The 22,359-nt window shown below is 39.1% G+C and overlaps 1 protein-coding gene across 5 annotated transcripts in view; it reads left to right on the forward strand.

Moving 5' to 3' along the window:
- Positions 1-22,359, forward strand: part of DNAI3 (dynein axonemal intermediate chain 3) — a 123,126-nt gene that overhangs the window by 60,570 nt on the left and 40,197 nt on the right. For all 5 annotated transcript variants that reach the window (XR_011975719.1, XR_011975720.1, XM_072648910.1 and 2 more), the window contains exons 6-12: positions 1,395-1,541; positions 1,831-2,030; positions 4,576-4,692; positions 11,721-11,911; positions 13,475-13,599; positions 16,647-16,736; positions 21,421-21,507. Coding sequence is in view for 3 of the 5 variants with exons in the window: in XM_072648910.1 (XP_072505011.1) it covers positions 1,395-1,541; positions 1,831-2,030; positions 4,576-4,692; positions 11,721-11,911; positions 13,475-13,599; positions 16,647-16,736; positions 21,421-21,507 (957 nt within the window). In the remaining 2 variants the exon portion in view is untranslated. The remainder of the gene's footprint in view (positions 1-1,394; positions 1,542-1,830; positions 2,031-4,575; positions 4,693-11,720; positions 11,912-13,474; positions 13,600-16,646; positions 16,737-21,420; positions 21,508-22,359) is intronic.

Here is a 22,359-nt window from a genome sequence, read left to right on the forward strand (position 1 = left end):
TGAATTACTTCTCTTTTTTCACTCTCCAGTGTCCTTTCTATGGGTGATCTATGCTGGGAGAGAGTGAGGTCTTATGCCAATTGGAATAAGCACAGAAGTTTTTTGTTGGTTTTTTTTTGTTTATTTGGTTGTTTGTTTGTTTTTTTTGTTGCTGCTGACTGATAAAGAAAAGAATACATCATAAAGCCAACGGTCCAATGTTCCAATAAATGGTCCAAGAGGCTAGTAGACGATAACCTTGTCTTCTTCTTTAGCTTTTGTGCTACTTTGAATTCATTTGCATACAATACAAATAGTCTACTGAGAGCAAAGTAGACTTCATGAACCCAAGCTCCATATAACTCGTATATGTGAGTTTTCTTTGGTGATTTATAAATTTCCCCAAAAATAAACAATTTTTCTTGAAATGGGCTTTAAGGGGATAGATTCCCTCCAAGGTGTTATGTAGGATATATATATATATATATATATATATATATATATATATATATACATATATATATATGGAATTTCTAACTCTAAGTCAGATATTCATGGACATACATGGATATAACAATGGACTTTCAACTTTGATTCAACATCAGTTGCAGACAATTTGAAAAATATAATTAATCTTGACTTGGGGGCACTCTGCAAGGTTTTTGTTCAGAAGATCTAATTTGCCTGTGGGTAGCTCTAAGCTTTAGCTAATAATAATGGTCATATCTTGATCTTTCCATCACCTACAAATGCACCCTTTCCATGTTTATGAACTGAAATTCCCTGAAGAACACGTTCAATATCAACAGCTCAACATGAGCTATCATGACCTCTGACTGACTGGCAAAATGCATACCCACTGATGGGGGCTCATGGCTTTTAGATTTGAATGAATGCTGACCCACGGTGTATGTCAAACCTGGAGTAGCTTTTCTAGGAGGCCCATATGCAAGTGAGGGTATTCTGAGTCCCAAAACGTAATGAGAAGACTTTAAGGATCTGGGATTTTATCAGTGTGAGTGAATTTTTCACCAATGAAAATTACAACTTACTTAAAATAAGTGCAACATTTAATCTAGTAAAACTTACCAGATAAATGGTCTCTGAGAATTGCTGTGGAAAAAAAAATTCCCCTTCTCTGATCAAGCTGATGATAAGCCTGTCCAAATTTAGCTAACAGACACATTTTATCCCTGAGCCTATACTCATAGCCTTGTAAGCTTAGGTAGAGCCAGGCTGATCTGGTGCTGCTTTGGTCTATCATTCAAGAGCCCAGTCTCCAGTGAGATATGAAAGAAAGACTCCGGGGGGGGGGGGAGTAATGTGCAGATAAGAAAGTATTTATGTAATTTGTGAAAAATTGTATATTGCATAACTGATGAAAATGTAACAATTGAATTTTTTTTTAACCTTAGCCTCCAGAAGAACAGATGGTTACCGAGGAGGTCAAAGAAACTGTTGAAGAAGCTTATGTTTACAAACCACCTGTTCCTAAACCTTGGGTTTCCCTGGGAAGTGAGAAAGAAATTGAAGAAGAATCTGTTCATGAATCTACAGTCAGGGTCAGCACGAATACATTTCAATTCAAATATGACACTTTGAAGCACCTACTATGTTCAAAGCAAAGGCAAAAATCCCTCCACTACTGGCTGTTTTTATTCTTAAATAACCACCATGTGGTGGGACAAATATCTTGGCTAATCATTCATGGTTTCTCCCCAATCTGTGTACTCTTAGGGTTCTCTGATTCCATTTGATAGAAGAGACAAAACATTCTTTCAATACCAGTGAAGATGTTCCCCTCCTCAAAAAAACCAAACCCATTAACTGACTTTTTTGCATTCATTGCAGGTCAAGTATAAAATTTCTCGTGAACGAAGACAATTTGGGGCACCCATTGCATTTGGTGACCATAATGCTTCAAGTGTGAAGGACAGCTACATTGAATGTACAGCATATGTAGATAAAAACTTTATAATCAAGCAGCTTGAGAGAGACATTGCTGTACAAATGATACCAATATTAAAGGATCAACACACTCAGACCCAATGGTGAGCATGAAGCAAATTTAACTCGGTTTTAATGCTCTTGAAGGAAACCTTCTGATTCTTGGGGTTCTTGAGATACATCATGAAAATAAAAATAATGTGAAATTATAAAATGTAGATTTATAAGCTAATTCAATTTCATTTTAAAAGTCTCTACTGAGCACCTGTTTCTGGTCACTGAGAAGCAATGTGACCCAGTGGACAGAGTCATCCTTAGAGTCAGAGAGCTCTGAATAGAAAATATATTGACTCTATGACCCTGTGGGCAAGTCCCTTCATTCCTCAGGGAGCCTCTGAAAGACACTCCCTCAGACTGCAAATTGTGGAGCAGAGCAAGGCTTACCTGCATGTGGAGAGGGAGATTTCTTAGGAAGAGTTTTCTAGCTCTAATTAAAAAAAATTTTTTTTAACTGGGCCAGAAGACAGGAGGAAGCTGTACAAAGGATGAAAGAGCTCCAGTCTCTGCTTTTAATGAGTTTATAATCTCATTTTGGAAATAAGAGACTTACATATACGCAGAGTTACACGAGAACTGGCAGCTAAGGTGACACACTGGATAGAAAGCCCTGAACCTGGAGTCAGAAAGATTTGAATTCAAATCCAGACTCACACACTTACTAAATGCATGACCCAGGGCAAGTCATTTAACCTCTTTCCGTCTGTTTCCTCATCCATGAAATAAGAATGATAGTGCCTACCTCATAGGGTTTCTTTGAGGATGAAATGAGATACATTTTGGGTTTATGAAAAAATGTATCTCATTTGATCCTTGAAATAGGTGCTATTATTATCCCCATTTTACAGTGGAGGAAACTGAGGCAGGCAGAAATGAAGTGATTTGCCTGGGGGTCACACATCTCGTGATTGTCTGAGGATGGATTTGACTCCAAACCCAGTGCTCTATTCACTGCACCACCTAATCCCTCTGAGCAATTAGGAGTCTTTTGGAGGAGTTGGGTGGTCCCCAGAATCCAGGATTTGGCAAGAAGGAGAGGAGATCAGGCAAGAGACTTCAATGCAATGGACAGCCAACTTGTTCCTTCATACAGCTGATGATATGCCCTCATGAACACTATTTCAACAGGTTTAAGTAGAATTTAATCTACTTCCCTACACTAGGTACACTTGATTCAAAGGGATTATTAAATATATATATATACATTTTTAAAGTGTTGCTTTTTCCCCTTTAATGTAACATAATGGTACATAGTAGATAGAGGGCCAGGCCAGCCTAGGATTTAGAAAATATTCAAATCTCCTCCTCTTCTCTTCACCCCCCACCTCCCCAAAAATCCCCACAAGGGATGCATTGAAAAATAAAACCATAAAGTTGTAGGACTGAAGTTCTTTCATCTAAGAGCTTTGAAGCTGGAGAAGGCAATGGAGAGGGCACGGTGGGCATGAGGAGGTTGCAGCCCATTTCAAACAAAGAATGACACAGAAATGTTGTAAAGGATATTGTCCAAACTCGGTGATCCAATCATATACATAAATACAGGTGGCTGCTGGGAAGCCATTCAGCCACTCAGCCACTCCATGTGCCAGGCAACACTCTCCAACTCTAACTTACAGATGAGCTGCCAATCTGATTGGCATCAGTAAAAAAGGGTTTCCTCTCTACATTCCTGACTGGAAAAAAAAGAGGAAGTGTGAGAGATTTAGGTTACATTTATATGATACCAACATGTGGAATTTAATTAATTTGGTAAAAGAAATCAAATTAGTTGCTTACTGTTGTAACCAAAAAAAAAAAATGACTGATTGACAATTTTTTTTTACTTTTTAATCAGTTACAATTTTAAAGACCAGCCCTCAGTCTGATAAATACACAAAAATATAGCTATACAGATAGAGATATCTTTTCTATCAGGAGAAAGATTATCATTTTACTTAAAATAATATCTTAATGCTATGCTTTATTTGATTTAATATATTTTCTGATATTTGAGCTTGAAAAGGATAAGAATTCCTATCTCAAAATTATAACTATCAAAAATGCAGTACAGGTAGCACTGCAGCCACATTATTATTGATACTAATAATAACTGAGACATAGCTCTTTAAGGCTCACAAATAAATATCAATTGATAGAGTTGGTAAAGAAAGATAAGCCTTTGTTTAATGGTAGGCAGACATGTGGCACCCTGGATGGAACATTAGGACTTGGAGTCAGGTAGAGCTCAGTTCAAATTCTGACTCAGAGGCTTACTAGTTGAGTGACCCTGGGCAAGTCACTTAACTGCTGCCTACCTCAATTTCCTTACCTGAAGAGGATAGGGGTGTAATGGCAGCACCTTTCTCCCAGGGTTGTTGTGAGAATCAAAATACTTTACAAACTTTGAAGCACTACAAATGCTACCATTATATTAGAATAATTTTATCTTTTTGGTTACGATAAGGGGGAAACATCTAGCAAATTTTTTTAAACTTTCAATTTAAAAACTTTGAAGAGATATTCACTTTACTTGTCATACAAACCTATAACTTTGACTTTAATAATTTGGGTACATAGAGAATATCTGTATTCAACTTTATTTTTATAAACCAGGAAATATCCCAGAAATGCTGCTATCCAGTATATGCCTAGAGAGTTCTCAGAAGAGGAAAAACAAAAAGTTCTATGGTCGAAAGAGCTGAATGATTTCCTTAACTCTGTATCCTTGAGGTAAAAGTTTTATATATCATTTAAAGCAAAAACTGTATTTTGTCTTTGTACTATCATATCTCTAGTTCAAACAACAGGTAGTTTTACTTTTGTATGAGCACGTTCCCTGTTTTATCATTGTAATGGCACGGCCTCTTTGCCTTAGCAGGGCTGGGGCTGGGACCTGACTGGTTTCCAACTGGGCAGATGAAGACATCACAAAGAGAGAATTGGGAGAGGCCCACCATTGGAAGGGATGTATGGGGAGAATGGCCTGGAGGGTTTGGTTTGTCATTAGGGGTTGTGGGTTGCTCAACAGAAGGGCCTGAGTCATGACATAGACTCACCCTATGTGTCAACACCAGATTCTAGCAGAGTTCAAGATGCACACAAAGAGGCCCTGGTCTAGGGTCAAGCGGAAATTCCATTTATATAAATATGAGCCATTACACCTGCAGTACTTATAAATAACATAATCAAACAGATCATCATGAAGATAATTGCAGCTTATATACTGACCTTTTTTTTTTAGAGAATGCAGAGGTGGGAAAGTCCAATGGAGAATTAGACAAGATCCCTCTGACAAAGTCAAATATACATTGATACCTAGAAAAAAAAATTATGGTTCAGGATTAAGAAATGGAAGAGGCCGATGACTTGTAAATTATAAGAGTTCTGTCAGGAAGTCAGGAATACTTGGAAAAGAAAAAGAAGTAAGGAAGGGAAAGAAGAGAGGGAGGGAGGAAGGGAGAAAGATGGTGAGCACTGAACAACATTTAAAAAATGAAATTAACAATGTCTTACTAAGAAGGAAATTAATTTTGTCAAAATAATTTCATACCATCTCTATGTAGTAAAAGTATTCACAAGTTAGAGCAAAGGTCACAATAAACACTGAACTACAAGAAATGGTCAAGGGGGCGGACCCAAGATGGCGGAGTAGAAAGACACACATACACATAGCTCCGAACCCACAACCCACAGAACGGCTACAGGGAAGTAACTCACAGCGAATTCTGCACCCAGAGGCCACGGAATATTGGAGCGAGGGAGATTTCTGTTCCGGAGAGACCTGCAAACCTTCGCAGGGGGTCCTTCGCGCTGTAGACTGGGCCCTGGGACTTGGAGCTGAGTGCAGCCCTGCCGTGGCCACAGCACCAAGAGGAAAAGATCCGAGCGGGCTTCAGGGACGAGATCTCCAGCAGCCACGCGGGTCCCTCCACCCACAGAGGGACCTGCAAACCTCTCGCAAAAGGTCCGTCGCGCTGCAGACGCAGAGCCCAGCCCAGACCTGCCGCGGCCGCGGCACTGAGAGATACAGATCCAAGCAGGCTTCAGGGACGGGATCTCCAGCGGCCGCACAAGTCCCTCCACCCACAGGTGACGGGGGTCAGTGAGAGAGTCTCTTTGGCGGGTTGAGAGGGGAGTGGGGTGCCCCCATAACTCAGGCCTTGCCCCCCCCCCAGGAGGTAGAAGCTGAGAGGTGGCTGCAGACCGGGGCTCCCCAAGGGGGCAGGAGCCTGGATCCATTGTTGAAGGTTTCTGCATAAACCCCCTGAAGGAACTGAGGCCATGAGGCGGCCCTGCCCCAACCTGACCACCTGAACTTAATCTCACACTGAATAGCAGCCCTGTCCCCGCCAAAAGCCCTAAGGCTGGAAGCAGCATTTGAATCTCAGACCCCAAACGCTGGCTGGGAGGATCAGGAGGCGAGGTGGGTGTGAGGAGAATATTCAGAGGTCAAGTCACTGCTGGGAAAATGCCCAGAAAAGGGAAAAGAAATAAGACTATAGAAGGTTACTTTCTTGGTGAACAGGCATTTCCTCCCTTCCTTTCTGATGAGGAAGAACAATGCTTACCATCAGGCAAAGATACAGAAATCAAGGCTTCTGTGTCCCAGCCCAACCAATGGGCTCAGGCCATGGAAGAGCTCAAAAAGAATTTTGAAAATCAAGTCAGAGAGGTAGAGGAAAAGCTGGGAAGAGAAATGAGAGACATGAAGTCAAAGCATGAACAGCAGATCAGCTCCCTGCTAAAGGAGACCCAAAAAAATGTTGAAGAAATTAACACCTTGAAAACTAGCCTAACTCATTTGGCAAAAGAGGTTCAAAAAGCCAATGAGGAGAAGAATGCTTTCAAAAGCAGAATTAGCCAAATGGAAAAGGAGATTCAAAAGCTCACTGAAGAAAATAGTTCTTTCAAAATTAGAATGGCACAGATGGAGGCCAATGACTTTATGAGAAACCAAGAAATCACAGAACAAAGAGAGAAGAATAGAAAAATGGAAGATAATGTGAAATATCTCATTGGAAAAACAACAGACCTGGAAAATAGATCCAGGAGAGACAATTTAAAAATTATGGGACTACCTGAAAGCCATGATCAAAAGAAGAGCCTAGACATCATCTTTCATGAAATTATCAAGGAAAACTGCCCTGAGATTCTAGAGCCAGAGGTCAAAATAAGTATTCAAGGAATCCACCAATCACCACCTGAAAGAGATCCAAAAAGAGAAACTCCTAGGAACACTGTGGCCAAATTCCAGAGTTCCCAGGTCAAGGAGAAAATATTGCAAGCAGCTAGAAAGAAACAATTCAAGTATTGTGGAAATACAATCAGGATAACACAAGATCTAGCAGCCTCTACATTAAGGGATCGAAGGGCATGGAATAGGATATTCCAGAAGTCAAAGGAACTAGGACTAAAACCAAGAATCACCTACCCAGCAAAACTGAGTATAATACTTCAGGGGAAAAATTGGTCTTTCAATGAAATAGAGGACTTTCAAGCATTCTTGATGAAAAAACCAGAGCTGAAAAGAAAATCTGACTTTCAAACACAAGAATGAAGAGAAGCATGAAAAGGTGAATAGCAAAGAGAAGTCATAAGGGACTTATAAAAGTTGAACTGTTTACATTCCTACATGGAAAGACAATATTTGTAACTCTTGAAACTATTCAGTATCTGGGTACTGGGTGGGATTACACACACACACACACACACACACACACACACACGCATGCACACACATAGAGACAGAGTGCACAGAGTGAATTGAAGAGGATGGGATTATATCTTAAAAAAATGAAATCAAGCAGTGAGAGAGAAATTTATTGGGAGGAGAAAGGGAGGAACAGAATGGGGCAAATTGTCTCTCATAAAAGAGGCAAGCAAAAGACTTATTAGTGGAGGGATAAAGAGGGGAGGTGAGAGAAAAACATGAAGTTTACTCTCATCACATTCCACTAAAGGAAGGAATAAAATGCACACTCATTTTCGTATGAAAACCTATCTTACAATACAGGAAAGTGGGGGATAAGGAGATAAGCAGGGTGGGGGGGATGATGGAAGGGAGGGCATGGGGAGGAGGGAGCAATTTGAGGTCAACACTCATGGGGAGGGATAGGATCAAAAGACAGAATAGAAGTAATGGGGAGCAGGATAGGATGGAGGGAAATATAGTTAGTCTTATACAACACGACCATTATGGAAGTCATTTGCAAAACTACACAGATTTGGCCTATATTGAATTGCTTGCCTTCCAAAGGGAAGGGGTGGGGAGGGAAGGAGGAAAAGAAGTTGGAAGTCAAAGTTTTAGGAACAACTGTCGAGTACTGTTCTTGCCACTAGGAAATAAGAAATACAGGTAAAGGGGTATAGAAAGTTATTTGGCCCTACAGGACAAAAGAGAAGATGGAGACAAGGGCAGAGAGGGATGATAGAAGAGAGAGCAGATTGGTGATAGGGGCAATTAGAATGCTCGGTGTTTTGGGGTGGGGGGAGGGGATAAAAGGGGAGAAAATTTGGAACCCAAAATTTTGTTTAAATGAATGTTAAAAGTTAAATAAATAAAAATAAAAAATAAATGGCCAAGATTAGAGGAAGACAATGTGAGAAATTACAACAGGTCCAGTCTGATGCATTAAAAAAAAAAACAAAACTGTTGGTGGAATAGGTTTCCACCATGTGAAATAAAGAAAAAGACACTGACTACAATTATCACCATTTCTTATAGAAGTATAACTGATATTGCTAAAAGCAGTTTCTGCACCCAAGAGGCCAAAGAAATCTAGAAACTGCATCATCTGGCAAATGATCAAAGAGAAATATGGCAGCCAAGAAAAACACCTTTAGAATATAAACTCATTTGAAAAACAATATGAAAAAGGATAGTGGATGATTAGGTGATGTCTCATCACACACACACACACACACACACACACACGCTCAATGAAGAACACAGTGAAGGGAAATGTAACTATAGAAAGCTTGACTTGAGATCTGCCTAAGCCAAATCAATCCCCATAGCCTTTGTAAATGAAACTGGAAGGGGAACAACAAATGGGTGAAAAAGGAAACAGAGCTGCTAGCATTTCAGTAAGAGTCTGTTTCCCATCATCCATTGACATGTAACCATCTCATTTGGATGCTTACCCTTCTACCGCTAACGTACCTCTGTTACATGGCTGATGTGAGGATTAAATGATAAGAACAATTACATCTTTTTTTGATGTTTTACTTTCCTCACAAGGTAGGTAGTTTAAATACCATTCTCCTTACCTTACAGAAAGAAGGAAAAAGTAGTGGCACTTATGATAATAAAGCTGAGAAGATCAGCTGTACCAGGCCAAGTACCCAGGGAAAACCAGAGCTAGAGGTGACTCAGTTCTGAAGTTTCTGTGGCATCAAAACAGAAAATACTAAAAGATTGAAAAAAATCACAAGCAGTATTATTGCCAAAAAAAAAAAAAAAAGATCCAGGGATTTATCAGTAACTCCCATTCCATATGCCTACTTTCTCTTCTCTATAAAATCTTTATGAGAATTTTCTGCACATTTATGCATGAAATGATACAAGTATCCTAGATGGAATTATTAAAAGGAAACAGGCAGGTTTTGTAGATGACTTTTTAAAAAAATGGACAGCATCTTCCCAGTCATATAATTGCCTGAAAGGTGTAGAGAATACAAAATTCCAGTGTTTCTTGTGCTGTTTCTTTTAAAGCATTTGCTTCAATAAGACAAAATAGCCTTTAAAACTACAGCTGTGACAAGCTGTCTTCTACACCTTCTTTTTTAGAGGTTTTATTTATTTTTCGTTTTCAATATTCACTTCCATAAGTTTTAAATTTTCTCCTTCTCCCTCACTTTACCCCTCCCCAAGCCAGCATGCAATCTGATATAGGCTCTACATATACATTCCTATTAAACATATTATCACATTAGACCTGTTGCATAGAAGAATTAAAACGAATGCATTCAGACTCCATAGCTCTTTCTCTGAATGAGATACACATTCCTAAGATTTCTTGCTAGATACAGTTACAGAGATAACTAGGTTCAACTAGCCCTTGACTGACCACATCAAACAAAGGGAGAAGTGTTTGCCAAAAGTTTCTACACCATGGGAGGTGTCCCACACAAACCAAAGAGGGATTCCTTAAAAGTGGCAGGATGCTCCAAATAGCCCTGCTTGCAGATGACACAGTGATGCAAGTCCCAGAAGACTATAGGGATTCCTCAAAGAGATCTGTGGTCACTAACCACAGATTGGCTTAACAGCCCACATAGGGAAATAAAAAAGAACAGATGAAGAATGCCTATTATCCATATTAGGACATGCTGCTGGGTTAGTCTAGCACCAATACCTATAATCTCAGATAGCTACTCTATATTGACAAAGCATTGGAAAAGGAGGACGGGAGTGGGCTGGATCACATCTGGAAATTTACACTATGCTTTCATCCAGAACTGCATGATTGGAAAAGAACACGGACCATCATGTAGCAGTCTGAGTACTTCTTAATACCTAAAGAATGCTCAAATACCAGAAGAAAGACCTTCTAGCAAGTTGGATAAGTGCATCTAGAGCTTATGGAAAGACATGAACAAAGGCATGGATAGGATGGTGATTTGTACTGTTAGAGGGGAGACTCACATTGATGAGATGACAGAACCATTTTGAAGTAACTGAGGGGAAAAATATGCTATATTTTATCTTGTTATCTCAGCACTCACAAAATTGTTTATTTCCTCTTGTGTATTTAGCCTCCAATCAGTTTACCCTGGCATCCGGTGAGTGATGAATCTTTGATCCTACGATCCTTGTCAGTTAATTACGTCTATGGGCTAGTTGATCTGTGAGACAGATCATAGCCAGAGGATCATCACTCAACCAATGGCAGGTTAAACTGATTGCAGCCTAAATACACAAGAGGAAATAAACAGCGTTGTGACTGCTGAGATAACAAACCTAAACACAGAAAGTGATGATAAATGCCACAACAATATTAGTTACAAGGGAGGACTTTTTTCTTTTTGTTTTTTAATTGGAGCGTTGGTATTTGGGTAGGAGGAGGGTACTAAAAATAAGAATAAGAAAGAAGGAAGGAAGTAAAGAAAGAAGAGAGAAAGAAAGAAGAAAGAGGGAGAGGAAAAGAAAGGAGAAAGGAAGGAAAAGAAGAGGTCATCATAGTTTTTTCTTTTTAATGTACAGAAGAAAACAGAAAGAAGTGGAGAAGTAGACATGGACAAGCAAGACAGCTTTGAAACTTTGAAACTATGTTAAATTTGTTACATTCTTTTAAAAATGCAAAGCTATATCTAACAGATTCCTGGCTTTACATACATACGCATACAGATATTCTAATGTTTAATGATGTTTGTAAAGTACAGAAAAGGACAATTTTAAAACATAAATATCATAGCCACAGTGACAGACTCTAGAGCCCAGGAGTCCAAGAATATAATGAGCAGGGAAGCTCTATCCCTAGGATCCAGCTGGTTTACTTGCTATCTTACCTATCTGGGCTACTTGCCATCAGTTCAAATGGAGTTAATGGTACATCTGGGAAGATTGCTTTTCATTTAAGTCTCTTGTTTACTAGTCCTTTTTTTAAAGTTAATGGGCATGCTGTAGGGGACCAGATAGTGAATAAGCAATAGCCAGCATTTTTGAGAAGAGGTTACTGAAATAGTATTAATGGCATCATTAAATACTATATTCTGAAATCTTTTAAAAAAAAACACAATTTTTCTTCTACCAATAGTGTGGAAGTGGCACTGCAGCAAAATGAAATCATGAATGTATTCATTGATGACTGGAAGGTACTTGCTGAGGAAGAAACCACTTTTGGTGACAAGGCAGATTCCCACCTTAAAGAATATCAGTCCTTTACAGACCTTCACAATATAAAGGAAAAAACCATTACTTGCATCTGCTGGCATCCCACGATTTATGGTAATAACTGATATAATGCTAACTCTTCTTTGTTGGACCACTGAAATGTGTTATTTAATTGCTTTAAAAATCTAAATGTTAAAGAGCTTATTCCAAAAGTTAGGAAATAATACTTAATGAACTTGGACAACCTACGGAATCATGAAGGAATAAAAGGACTTGGAAACCTTCTTTCTAATTTAAAAATGATGACATACATATTTTGTCACTACTATACAAAATGCCCTCTTATCTGACCTGAGAGTCAAAAAATAGGTTTCTGTGAATCCATAAAGGGTCATAGACTACAAGTTTATATAGCACAGAATATAGCCTTCTCCCCTACTCCACATTATCACCTACATAGTCACCTCCATTGGCCATCTGCTTCTATGAATGAAAAGTTCACCCCAGACTGCTTAGCATTTATTGGATTTGGGGTCCTGAAGAGAGAAGGGCCAATGATGTTTGCAACCACGCATCATTCCTAGCTTGTGGTGACAGTCTCTATGTCTATCAAAGACTGCTATATACCAAAGTCGGTTTATGTTCAATTATTTATCTCCCAGGGCTTATAGAGACCCTCTCTGGATGGCTACAGACTTCAGCCTGACCAGAGTTATAGCCATTTGGGTGAGAAAATGTAGCCCCCTAAGATATAAATCTTTAAGCAATATAAATCATTGTGTGACACTGATAATTCAGGAGGTCTTCCAAAGAAGGAATGAGGGATGACAAACTCGAAATGGTGGCATATGGGTTTAATAGAATGAAAAATCACTTGTGGGTACCTTCTACCTACTTCAAAAGTATGAAACAGGGAAAAAAATGTATGCTATTATAAATGCTATTTTATAATGACTTTGCATCACAAATCTTTCAATGCTCTTTATATTTAAGACTGTAAAATAGATTCATTTCCGCATTTATAGGAAGGTTTGTGGGAAGGCCTTGGTCACATCTGTCCCTTGACAGCTCATGATCACCTTTGGGCCCTGTAACAATTGGACAGGAGAACAATTTGTGAACGCAAGTGGGGAAAAAGCCTCACTGACAGTTGTGTGTTAGGAAAAGTGCCTTGGTTATTACAGACAGGCAAGGTGAATGTTAATGGGACTCATCCACTTGAAAATGTCAGTGTTGCCAGAGCTTTCAGAGATCATGTCTAACTCTTTAAAAAAAATTCTCTTTCAAAGATAGTACTGCAAGCGTCATGCCAGATGGACTCAGGACCCTTTTTCCTTGGGGTGGGGAAGAGCCCTCCCCAGTTTGGGAATACAAAACTGCCTGTCAGCAATCTTGAATTCCAGAAGGAAGTAGCCCTTTCAGTTAACCTTCAAATGCTTTACAGACCATTCAAATCATCCAGGCCAGGGGTAGGTAGCATAGCCATATTTCTATGGATCATGTCTGTGTTAGAAAGCCCTTCGGGGTTCCCGCATCATATTTTCATTCAAATCGCTATCAAAACATGAGCAGAAAAAACTATTCATAGAAAAGCAAAGATTGAACACTACTCTTGAAATAAAGCTACTAACTACTTTTAATTTCTTGGTTTTTTGTCTTTTTTCCTTCCAAAATCAGGGCTGATAGCAGTGTCTGTGGCAGAACGACTCAGTTTTGAAGAAAGAGTTCACTTTTCGGGCAAATTACTTCTGCAACCATCCCTGATTCTTTTTTGGAGTTTCTCTGATCCTATACATCCTCTGGTATTTAGAAATAATTATAAAGAGAGTCTAAAATATTCACGTCTGTTGTTACACAGAAATATGGTCATTTTCCATATCAAAGCACTTCATAATTGTTCGGGTCAATGATACACTAAGGTCTCGTTAAAAATCTCATTTCCACTAATTGCAAATTTGTGATCACGCAGACTTAGTCTAAACTTATTTTGCCCTACCTATGAAGGAAACAAATGAATACATAAGCAAGATTATGAGAATGTTTAACTGTGTTTAAGAATTTTAGTATTATAATTATGTGCGAAAAGATGCTGATTACATGTGAGTATTTACCCACTTATTCAAGAAGCCCCAGCAAGTCCCTCTACTTGCAAATGTTGAGTTGGTAGATTTAGTTATGGAATGTAATTAAAATGAATAAACTTAGAATTTATTTAAAATCTGCTACATTTTAGATTTTTTACTTAATTCAGACTAGCTTTCTCTTCCATTCATGTGGATCATACAGGTTTTGCTGTAACTACTTTATGGCAACCAGAGATCAAAATGAACAGAGCCTTGTGGCATTCACAAATGCCTTGGTTGACCAGAAGATGGCAGCAGCAAATAGGTTTAAAAAAAATAGTAACCCCCACCCCAGCTCTTCATTGGTGCAAGGAGTTAGGGTCAAATAGGCAAGTCCAAGAAGGGGCAATTCCTCTCTGCAGTTGGGGTCATTCACTTTGGGCTATTTTAAGACAAGGTTTTAGCCATGGTAAACCACTGATGTTCTAGACTCATCGACATCCCCCTCCACAGTATGATTGGAAGGTTGAGAGCCAGAAGAGCTGTGTCATGGAAGTGAGGTGACACAGTCATGGTGGTCCTTAGAGACCCTGGGCTCCCTCCCTTGTGTGTGACTCCTCCTGTGCAGCATCCCTTAGCCTGTAAGGATGGAGAGACAGAGGGAAATAGACAGAGGGAGAGACAGAGACAGACAGAGAGATGGTGACATACACAGAGAGACAAGAGAGGGAGAGAGGGACAGAGACAGACAGAAAGACAGAGTAACAGACAGAGTAAGACACAGAGAGAGAGAGAGAGGAGGAAGGAATGGTTACAGAAATACCATTTTTATTTTTCTGGTCTGTCTCTGAGCCAGTTTCAGGCCAATGATGACAAACTGCTTTAGCAACTTGTCTGAAACTTACCACCAAGGTCTTCCCCTTTTAGATGGCAATCCCTCTGCAGAATTCCTAGCTTCTAAACTCTTGGTTCTTAAACTTTGTCTCTTCTACAAACCTCCTCTCTTCCTTACCACATTACCTACCCCTTTACCAAAGTAAAACCGAACTTTTAAAGAAAAAAGTCCTGTATTTCCATGCTTTTGGAAAGATGAGAAAAGGAAGCATTTTCCATTGTTTTGAAGAGTGACTAAGAAAAGGAAGACAACTTCTTAAGTTGATAACACCAATTATCTCTTCTCTTGCTGGTTTTTCTAATCAAAACTATGAGATCATTTCCTATGACAGTTAAATTAAAAGACTGGGGCAGAAGTTGTGAAAGATCACCTGAATACAATGATTAGCAGCCTAACTCATCTTAATTTCAGTTTGAGCCTTGGCACAGATTTGACAGTTCCCCTCTCTGATTCCAAAGCACCTTCTGTGATCTGTGGCTTCCTAGGCAAGCCAACATCAGTCAGTCAGTCAAGCATTTGTTATTTCCTCCTGTGCCAGGCACTGAGCTAAGCCCTGGGGATACAAAGAAAGACAAAAACACACCTTCTGTCCTCAAGGTGCTCACGTTCTGGGAGGGGAGACATCATGAAAACTACGTACAAACAAGATATATGTAGAGTAAATTGGAGACAATCTAGATAGTAGAATTGAGGTACTAACATTAAGGTGGGTTGGGAAAGGTTTCCAGTAGAAGGTGGAATTTTAGCTGGGACTTAATGGAATGGGACTTGGAAAGAGGGAAGCCTGGAGGCAAAGATGAAGAGATAAAGCATTCCAGACCTGGGGGACAGCCAGTGAAAATGTCTGGATCATCAAGGACAATAGTGCGAGGACAGCAGGGAGTGAGGTGTAAATGAGACTGGAAAGGTAGAAAGACACCAGCTTCTGAAGGGCTTTTGAATGCCATACAGAGGATTTTCTATTTGATTCTGGAAGTGACAGGGAGTCACCGGTGTTTCTCAAATGGGGAGGAGGTTTGTGACATAGTCAGATATGCTCCTAAGAAAGGTTCATTTGACAGCTGAGCGGAAGGTGGACTAGCAGGTAGACCAATCACTGAGGATCCATACTGGCGTGATGACAACATCAGTAAAGAGAAGGGGAGTCATATGTGAAAGAGGTTCTGAATGCCAAATAGACAGGTTTGGGCTTCTTTTAAAGCATGATATCCTAATGTTTCTTCTGTAACAGACTCCTTTGGCAATCTAGTGAAGCCTATGGACCCTTTCTCAAAATAATGTTTTTAAATGCATAAAATAAAATGCACAGAATTATAAAAGAAACCAATTACAAGGAAATACAGTTAATCAAAATATTTTAAAAATAAGTTCCCAGAGCTCAGGTTAAATATTCTGGCTTTATGGGTTCTCCCTTTTGGATCACCCTAGAGTCCCATGGGGGCTGACTTTGAGGACCACACACAACCTCAAGGCTGCAGGTTCCCCACTCCTACCTAGACTTTTGTCCAATACCCATTGGTCTTTCTCTGGTTTCTAACCTGTCATCTCCCTACTCTCTTTTTCCCTCTTGGTGCTCAGATCTTCTCTGATATCTCGAGGTTTAGAATTGCTTCTGCCCATCAACCATCTTGTTGTCCCCATCTCTTTGCCCCTTGTCCCCATCCTCCAATAAGAAAGAGCAGCTGTAAAAGCAGCTCTCATTCCAAAGGCCCAGACTTGGAGAAGGAGTTCTTCTCTTTAGATGAAGACAGTAATTAAGCTGCTCCTGTCGTTGGCTCATTAGAGAGTTGGCCTGTGGCCATTTGCCCCTCTAGCTGTTTGTAGCCAGGAGGGTACAGAACAATAGCATTTTCTCACTGTCTTCTATGTCCTTGGGATGGTTCTATTTTAGCTGATGCTCGAAAGCCCAGATGACATCTTCTGCTTCCGGTTCTGTCCCAGTAACCCAGATATAATTGCTGGAGGCTGTATAAATGGCCAGGTACGTACCAACTTTTTCTCCCCCAACTCAATGTCAAATTTAGACAACATTTCCTAACAAGTTTTAATAAGATTCTGTTGAACTTTTCTTTTAATAAAACAAAAGTAGCTTTACTGAAAATTAGTGTAGCCCTAATTACCATAACTGGATAATCACAGCAGTGACAGACCTGTTTTATTAATTATTGAAACACACTTTGGCGTAGGATCCCATGAAAGGGCAAATACTGTGTTTACATTTTTCCTCAATCCCTTTCTTGTAAAATTTAAAGCATATTCTATAATTCATAAAGTTTTTCATCTGCTGAAATAAAATTCTAACATTGTAAACACTGAGTCACCACATCAAGCATTTATTAAACACCTACTGTGTTCTGGGAACTGTGCTAAGTAAGCCCAGGGACATAAAGATAAAAGTCAGAGAGGGCAACTTGGTTGAGTCTGAGCTTTAGAAAATGATGGATTAGATAGGAGAAACCTGAGTCAGGGAAACAAATGAAAAGGTTATTGTAATAATCCAGATAAAAGGTGATAAGGGCCTGAACTGGGGTGGTGACTACATGAATGGAGAGGAGAAATATGCCAGAGAGCTTGTGGATATAGAAATGAGATTTGGCAATTGATTGGATTTGTAGGGTGAGTGATAAGTGAAGTGATAAGAAAGACGTCAAAGTTGTGAAGGTAGGTGAGTGGAAGGAGGGTTATATCTTCAACAGTTCAGAAGAGGGATAGGTTTGGGGATGGGGGAAGGGAAAGAATGAGTTCTATTTTATTGAATTTGATTTAAAATGTCCAACATGCCTTTGAAGAACAGAAGTAGATCTCAGGAGAGAGACTGGAGTGAGGATATGTAGACTTAGGAGTCATCTGGATCAAGATGATAATGGAGCCCAAAGGAGTCGATGAGTCACCAAGTGAGAGAGTATAGAGAGAAAAGAGAAGAGGGTCTAGGACTGAGTCTTGAAGTATACTCACAATTAGTGGGCAAGATCTATTTGATGACCCAACCAAGGAGATTGAGAAGGAATGGTGAATGGTCAGGTATGAAGGAGCAAAACCAGAAGACAGTAATGTCATGAAAATTCAGAGAGGAGAGAGTATCCAGGAAAAGGTAGTTAACAGTGTCATTTGCTGCAAAGAGATCAAAAATGAGGAAGCCTGACAGATACCATTAGATGCCGCGATTAAGACATTGTTACTAACTTTGGTGAGGCCATTTCAGTTGAGTGAAGCCAGAAGTCAGATTACAGTGTTGCTAAGAGAGCAAGAGTTAAGGAAATGAAGCTAGATTGAAAAGGGGAGCAGAGAAATAAGATGATGGCTACACTATTCCCACCTTCCAAAAGCACCACATTGCAAAATTCTGAAGTTTATTTTGGGTCATCAGAAATCGCATCATGATATATATGGTTTTAGATCTGAGAATGAAGTGAGAATAGTATGTTCTATCTCTCTCAAAACTAGGAAACATCCTCTTTATTATAACTCTCAGTGAGCTATTCTCTGGTGTTCCAGGAGATCTGTGAGGACATCATTGTGGGTCTTCCCTATAATGATGCATTGATGACAATGATGGATTAATTAGTCCATCAGCACCTGCCCATCATAGGCAACTCTTGTTCTTATCCCCCATAAGTGTACCCATAGCAGAATGATTTAATGTGCTGGGACCTTTCTCGAATTCTTTTGACATCAGGAAGATGCAAATGGAATACACATTGTAGCTATCAGTTATCTGTTGCTCTCATCAAATGACCAGTCCATTTTCCTTTTCAATTATATGTTTCTTTAATGACATCCATGACATTATTTCTCCTGGATAATGACTTGTTTCTAATGTGTTTTGGCCTGCATACATCCACCATGTTCCTCCTTATAGCTTGTCCTCAACTAACTTACATCTCCAGAGACTTGTGTATGCCATGACTTGCAGTCATTCAACACCTCTTGAGGAATATTAGTATTTAAAAACATGAGCCTTTGTTTCCAGGAGAAGTTTCAGCTCCTTAAAAGAACTTGGCAGTTTCCCAAAGACAATACAGAATATTGTTGACTTCCTCCTCCATTCTGGGACCAGCAAAAACTAACCCTGAAAAGTCCCTCTTCCAGGAAGGTGTCTTTCTGAATGTGTGTACACAAACTTCTTTAAAAGAGATTAATGAAAGAAATAATTTTAAGTTGACCAGAACATTTTTCCTCCAATGATTTTTCATAAATTTTTTTTTTTTTACTATTCATCATGTTGATGATAAACAAGGCACATTTCTCTTAAATCAAAAGCAATGATTCCCATTACATAGAACATGTCCAAAGACTGAAAAACCCACTGGAAAGATCATTGAGAACCGCAAGCTTACCTCCCTGTTCTGTTCATAGCAAAACATCTAAGCAGTACAATGCCTCAGACACAATAGTCACTAGGTAAATGTTTGAAGAATGGGTGCATTTAGGAATCTGAAACTGATATTGGGTTTTTATATTTATTAATAATAAGATTGCTTCAAAACAGAGTAATTCAAAGTTATTTATATGCATTTGTCACATGACATCAAACTTTAAAAATGGACTTATACTCAAGACACAATGTGAGCATCTTTTGGATTGGAGGTCTTCCTTCCTCCCTCTTCTTCCCAGAACGGAAACTTCTGCCAATGCAGATATGTGCCAGCCTTGCAGCGGATAACCTTGAAAAGTAGCTGTAGAGCAATGGAAGGCCAAGTAGCTTGCCCAGTGTGTGTCATAAGTCAGTGCATGTCCTGGGAAGGACTTGAACACAGCTCTTCTCAACTCCAAGACTAATCCTTGATCATTTTAGGTTCCTCTATACTACATCAGGTGAGAACTCAGGCACTAGTAGGCAATATCAGACTACACATGATATTCTTCTCATCTCTAAGCCTGTTCATTTCACTGAAGAGCTGCTCTAATCTGTCTTCATCGCATGAAGCAGACTCTGGGTTCTTTTATTTTTTAATTTTTTATTCATTTTGAACTAAAAGACAAAAAAAATTTCCATGTACACAGCATAATACAAAAGAAGATTCAATATGAAACCATGAATCTCCATTTCACAATGTTTACTTTTTTTTTTGAAAAACTATATAATAAATACTATACTTTATTTTCCTGTGCTTTCTTCTAAGTTTTCTTATGTTCTTGGCTGTGTACTTTTTTTCTGTCCCTTCCTAGACCTCACTGTAAAAGGCCACCATATGACACAGATGTGTGTATGTACGTAAAAGCATGCTATACATTCTAGGTATCAGTCCTTTCTCTGGAGGCAGATGGTATCTTCCTTCACAGGTCCTTTGCAGTTGATTTGAGTATTTGTAATACTCAAAATGACTTAGTCATTCACAGTTGTTCTTAGAATAATATTGCTGTTACTGTATACACTGCTCCCCTGGCTCTACTCATTTCACTTTTCATTTCATTCAAGGCTTCCGTGTTTTTCTAAAATCAATCAGCTCAGCATTGGTTATAGCGCAATAGTATTCCATCACAATCATATACTGCTACTTGTTTATCCATTCCCCAGCTGATGAGGATCCCTGAAATTTCCAGTTCTTTTCTACCACAAAGGAAGCTGCTATAAAATATTTCAGAACATACAAATTATTTTACTTTTTTCCCTAATCACCTTGGGAAACAGACCTAATAGTGGTATTGTTAGGTGAAAAGGTATACACAGTTTTATAAGTCTGGACATAATTCTAGATTTCTCTCCAAAATGCTTGGGTTAGTTTACAGTTCTACCAGCAGTGTATTAGTGTCCCAATTTTTCCACATTCCCCTCCAATATTTGTTACGTTCCCCTTCTGTCACTTAAGCCAATCTGATAGGTATAACATGAAATGTCAAAGTCATTTTAATTTGCATTTCTCTAGTCAATGATTTAGAGCATTTTTTCATATCTTCATTAAAAAACTTTATGTTCATATCCTTTGACCATTTATCAATTGGGGAATGACTCTAATTCTTACAAATTTGACCAAGTCCTCTATATGTTTGAGATATAAATCCTTTATCTGAGAAACTGTCCATAAAAACGTTTTCCCAATTTTCTGCTTTCCTTCTAATTCTGGCTATATTGGTTCTATTTGTACAAAACCATTTTAATTTAATGTAATCAAAATTATTCATTTTATACCTCATGATGCTCTCTATCCCTTGCTTATTTGTAAATTGTTCTCATCCATAAATCTGATAGCTAATATGTTCCATGTTCTTCTACTTTTCTTATGATAGAGATATCTTTATATCTCATATATCCATTTTGACCTTATCTTGGTGTAAGATATTGGTCTACGCTCAATTTCTGCCAGACTCCTTTCCAGCTTTCCCAACAATTTGTACCAAATGGTGAATTCTTTTCCCAAAGACTTGGGATTCTTCAAGCCTTTACCAAGCTTAAAAGGCTTATAAGGACAGGCCTAGCGATGTGCCCTTTGCTTCTTGACCCAGAATCTTCCTAGCTAAGCTCCATGTGATTTGGCTCTACCAGGTGATGGATTTTCTGAAAGCCACTGACCAAGTCCCTAAGGTGTTGCAGTCTGTGTTGGTGAGAAGAGTGTGCATGCTGACAAAAATCACATATCCTCTTGAAGTTTGAAGGGAGACATCTCCCAGTTAAGTAATGTCATTTAACATGGTTTACTTCCTGACATTCATTGTTTTTTCCCTAGGTAGTTTTATGGGACATAAGCGCACATGTTGAGCGCATTGCCCACGTCAAAGGTTCTGGTGGTGGTAGTAAGAAAGCTGTCCTTAAGGTGAGTTATTTTCCAGCCTTACTTGTTTCAGCATGGGATCTTATTTTCATTTTCTCCTCCATTTAATAATTTTTCCAAAAATGTAATGCAAAGAGCTATTGGGGTTAACATGATCCTAATAAATAGAAATGCTAGTATTTTTCAGGTTTTCTCAGCTACTTGACAGAGCTGATTCCAAATATTCTCCTCTGGGTATTTGATTAAGAATTTGTATCTGTAGTGCCTACGGCTCTCCCATCTTGCAAACTGCTCAAGGTACTCTGTACTTGTTACTCACAATCATACCTTGCAAGTTCTCACCAATGTCTACTTTTATTAGTTAGCCAGAGGAAATAATTAGTTGAAAGCAATGGCATCTAATGAAATGGACAGTAAGAAAAGTAGTAATAAAATATTCCTCCCATAAACACTATCTACCAAATATACACATCATTAATGAGAGGAATGGAAACTCCTAGAAATCACACATGGTGGCACCCATGTAGAGAAACATATATGGTTAGACTTGAGCTCTAACTCAGCTTAGGGGTGGGAAGGGAAATTTGGTCCTAGACCAAGGAGCTGGTCCCATTAGTATGGACAACAATGGCCCCTCAGGGGCTGCCTCCTATCATGTTGCACCACCAGGAGATAGGAAAGTCCAGAGACTGAAGCAACTATCAAGAAAGTGGTCCTTTACCCCCGTCAGCTTCCAGAGACAGTGACCAGGCAAGACAGAAGTAGAAAAGAGATGTGGAGCCTCTGTTGTCCTTTCAGGGAGATTCCTCTCTCTCCATCATCCTCAGAATGTTGAGCTATCTCTTCTCCAATTTTCTACACCTTGGAGCTAGTGAGAACTGGGGCAGTAGGAGG

This window comes from Notamacropus eugenii, chromosome 2 (genome assembly GCF_028372415.1).
Source record: "Notamacropus eugenii isolate mMacEug1 chromosome 2, mMacEug1.pri_v2, whole genome shotgun sequence".
In the NCBI taxonomy this organism is placed as follows: domain Eukaryota; kingdom Metazoa; phylum Chordata; class Mammalia; order Diprotodontia; family Macropodidae; genus Notamacropus; species Notamacropus eugenii.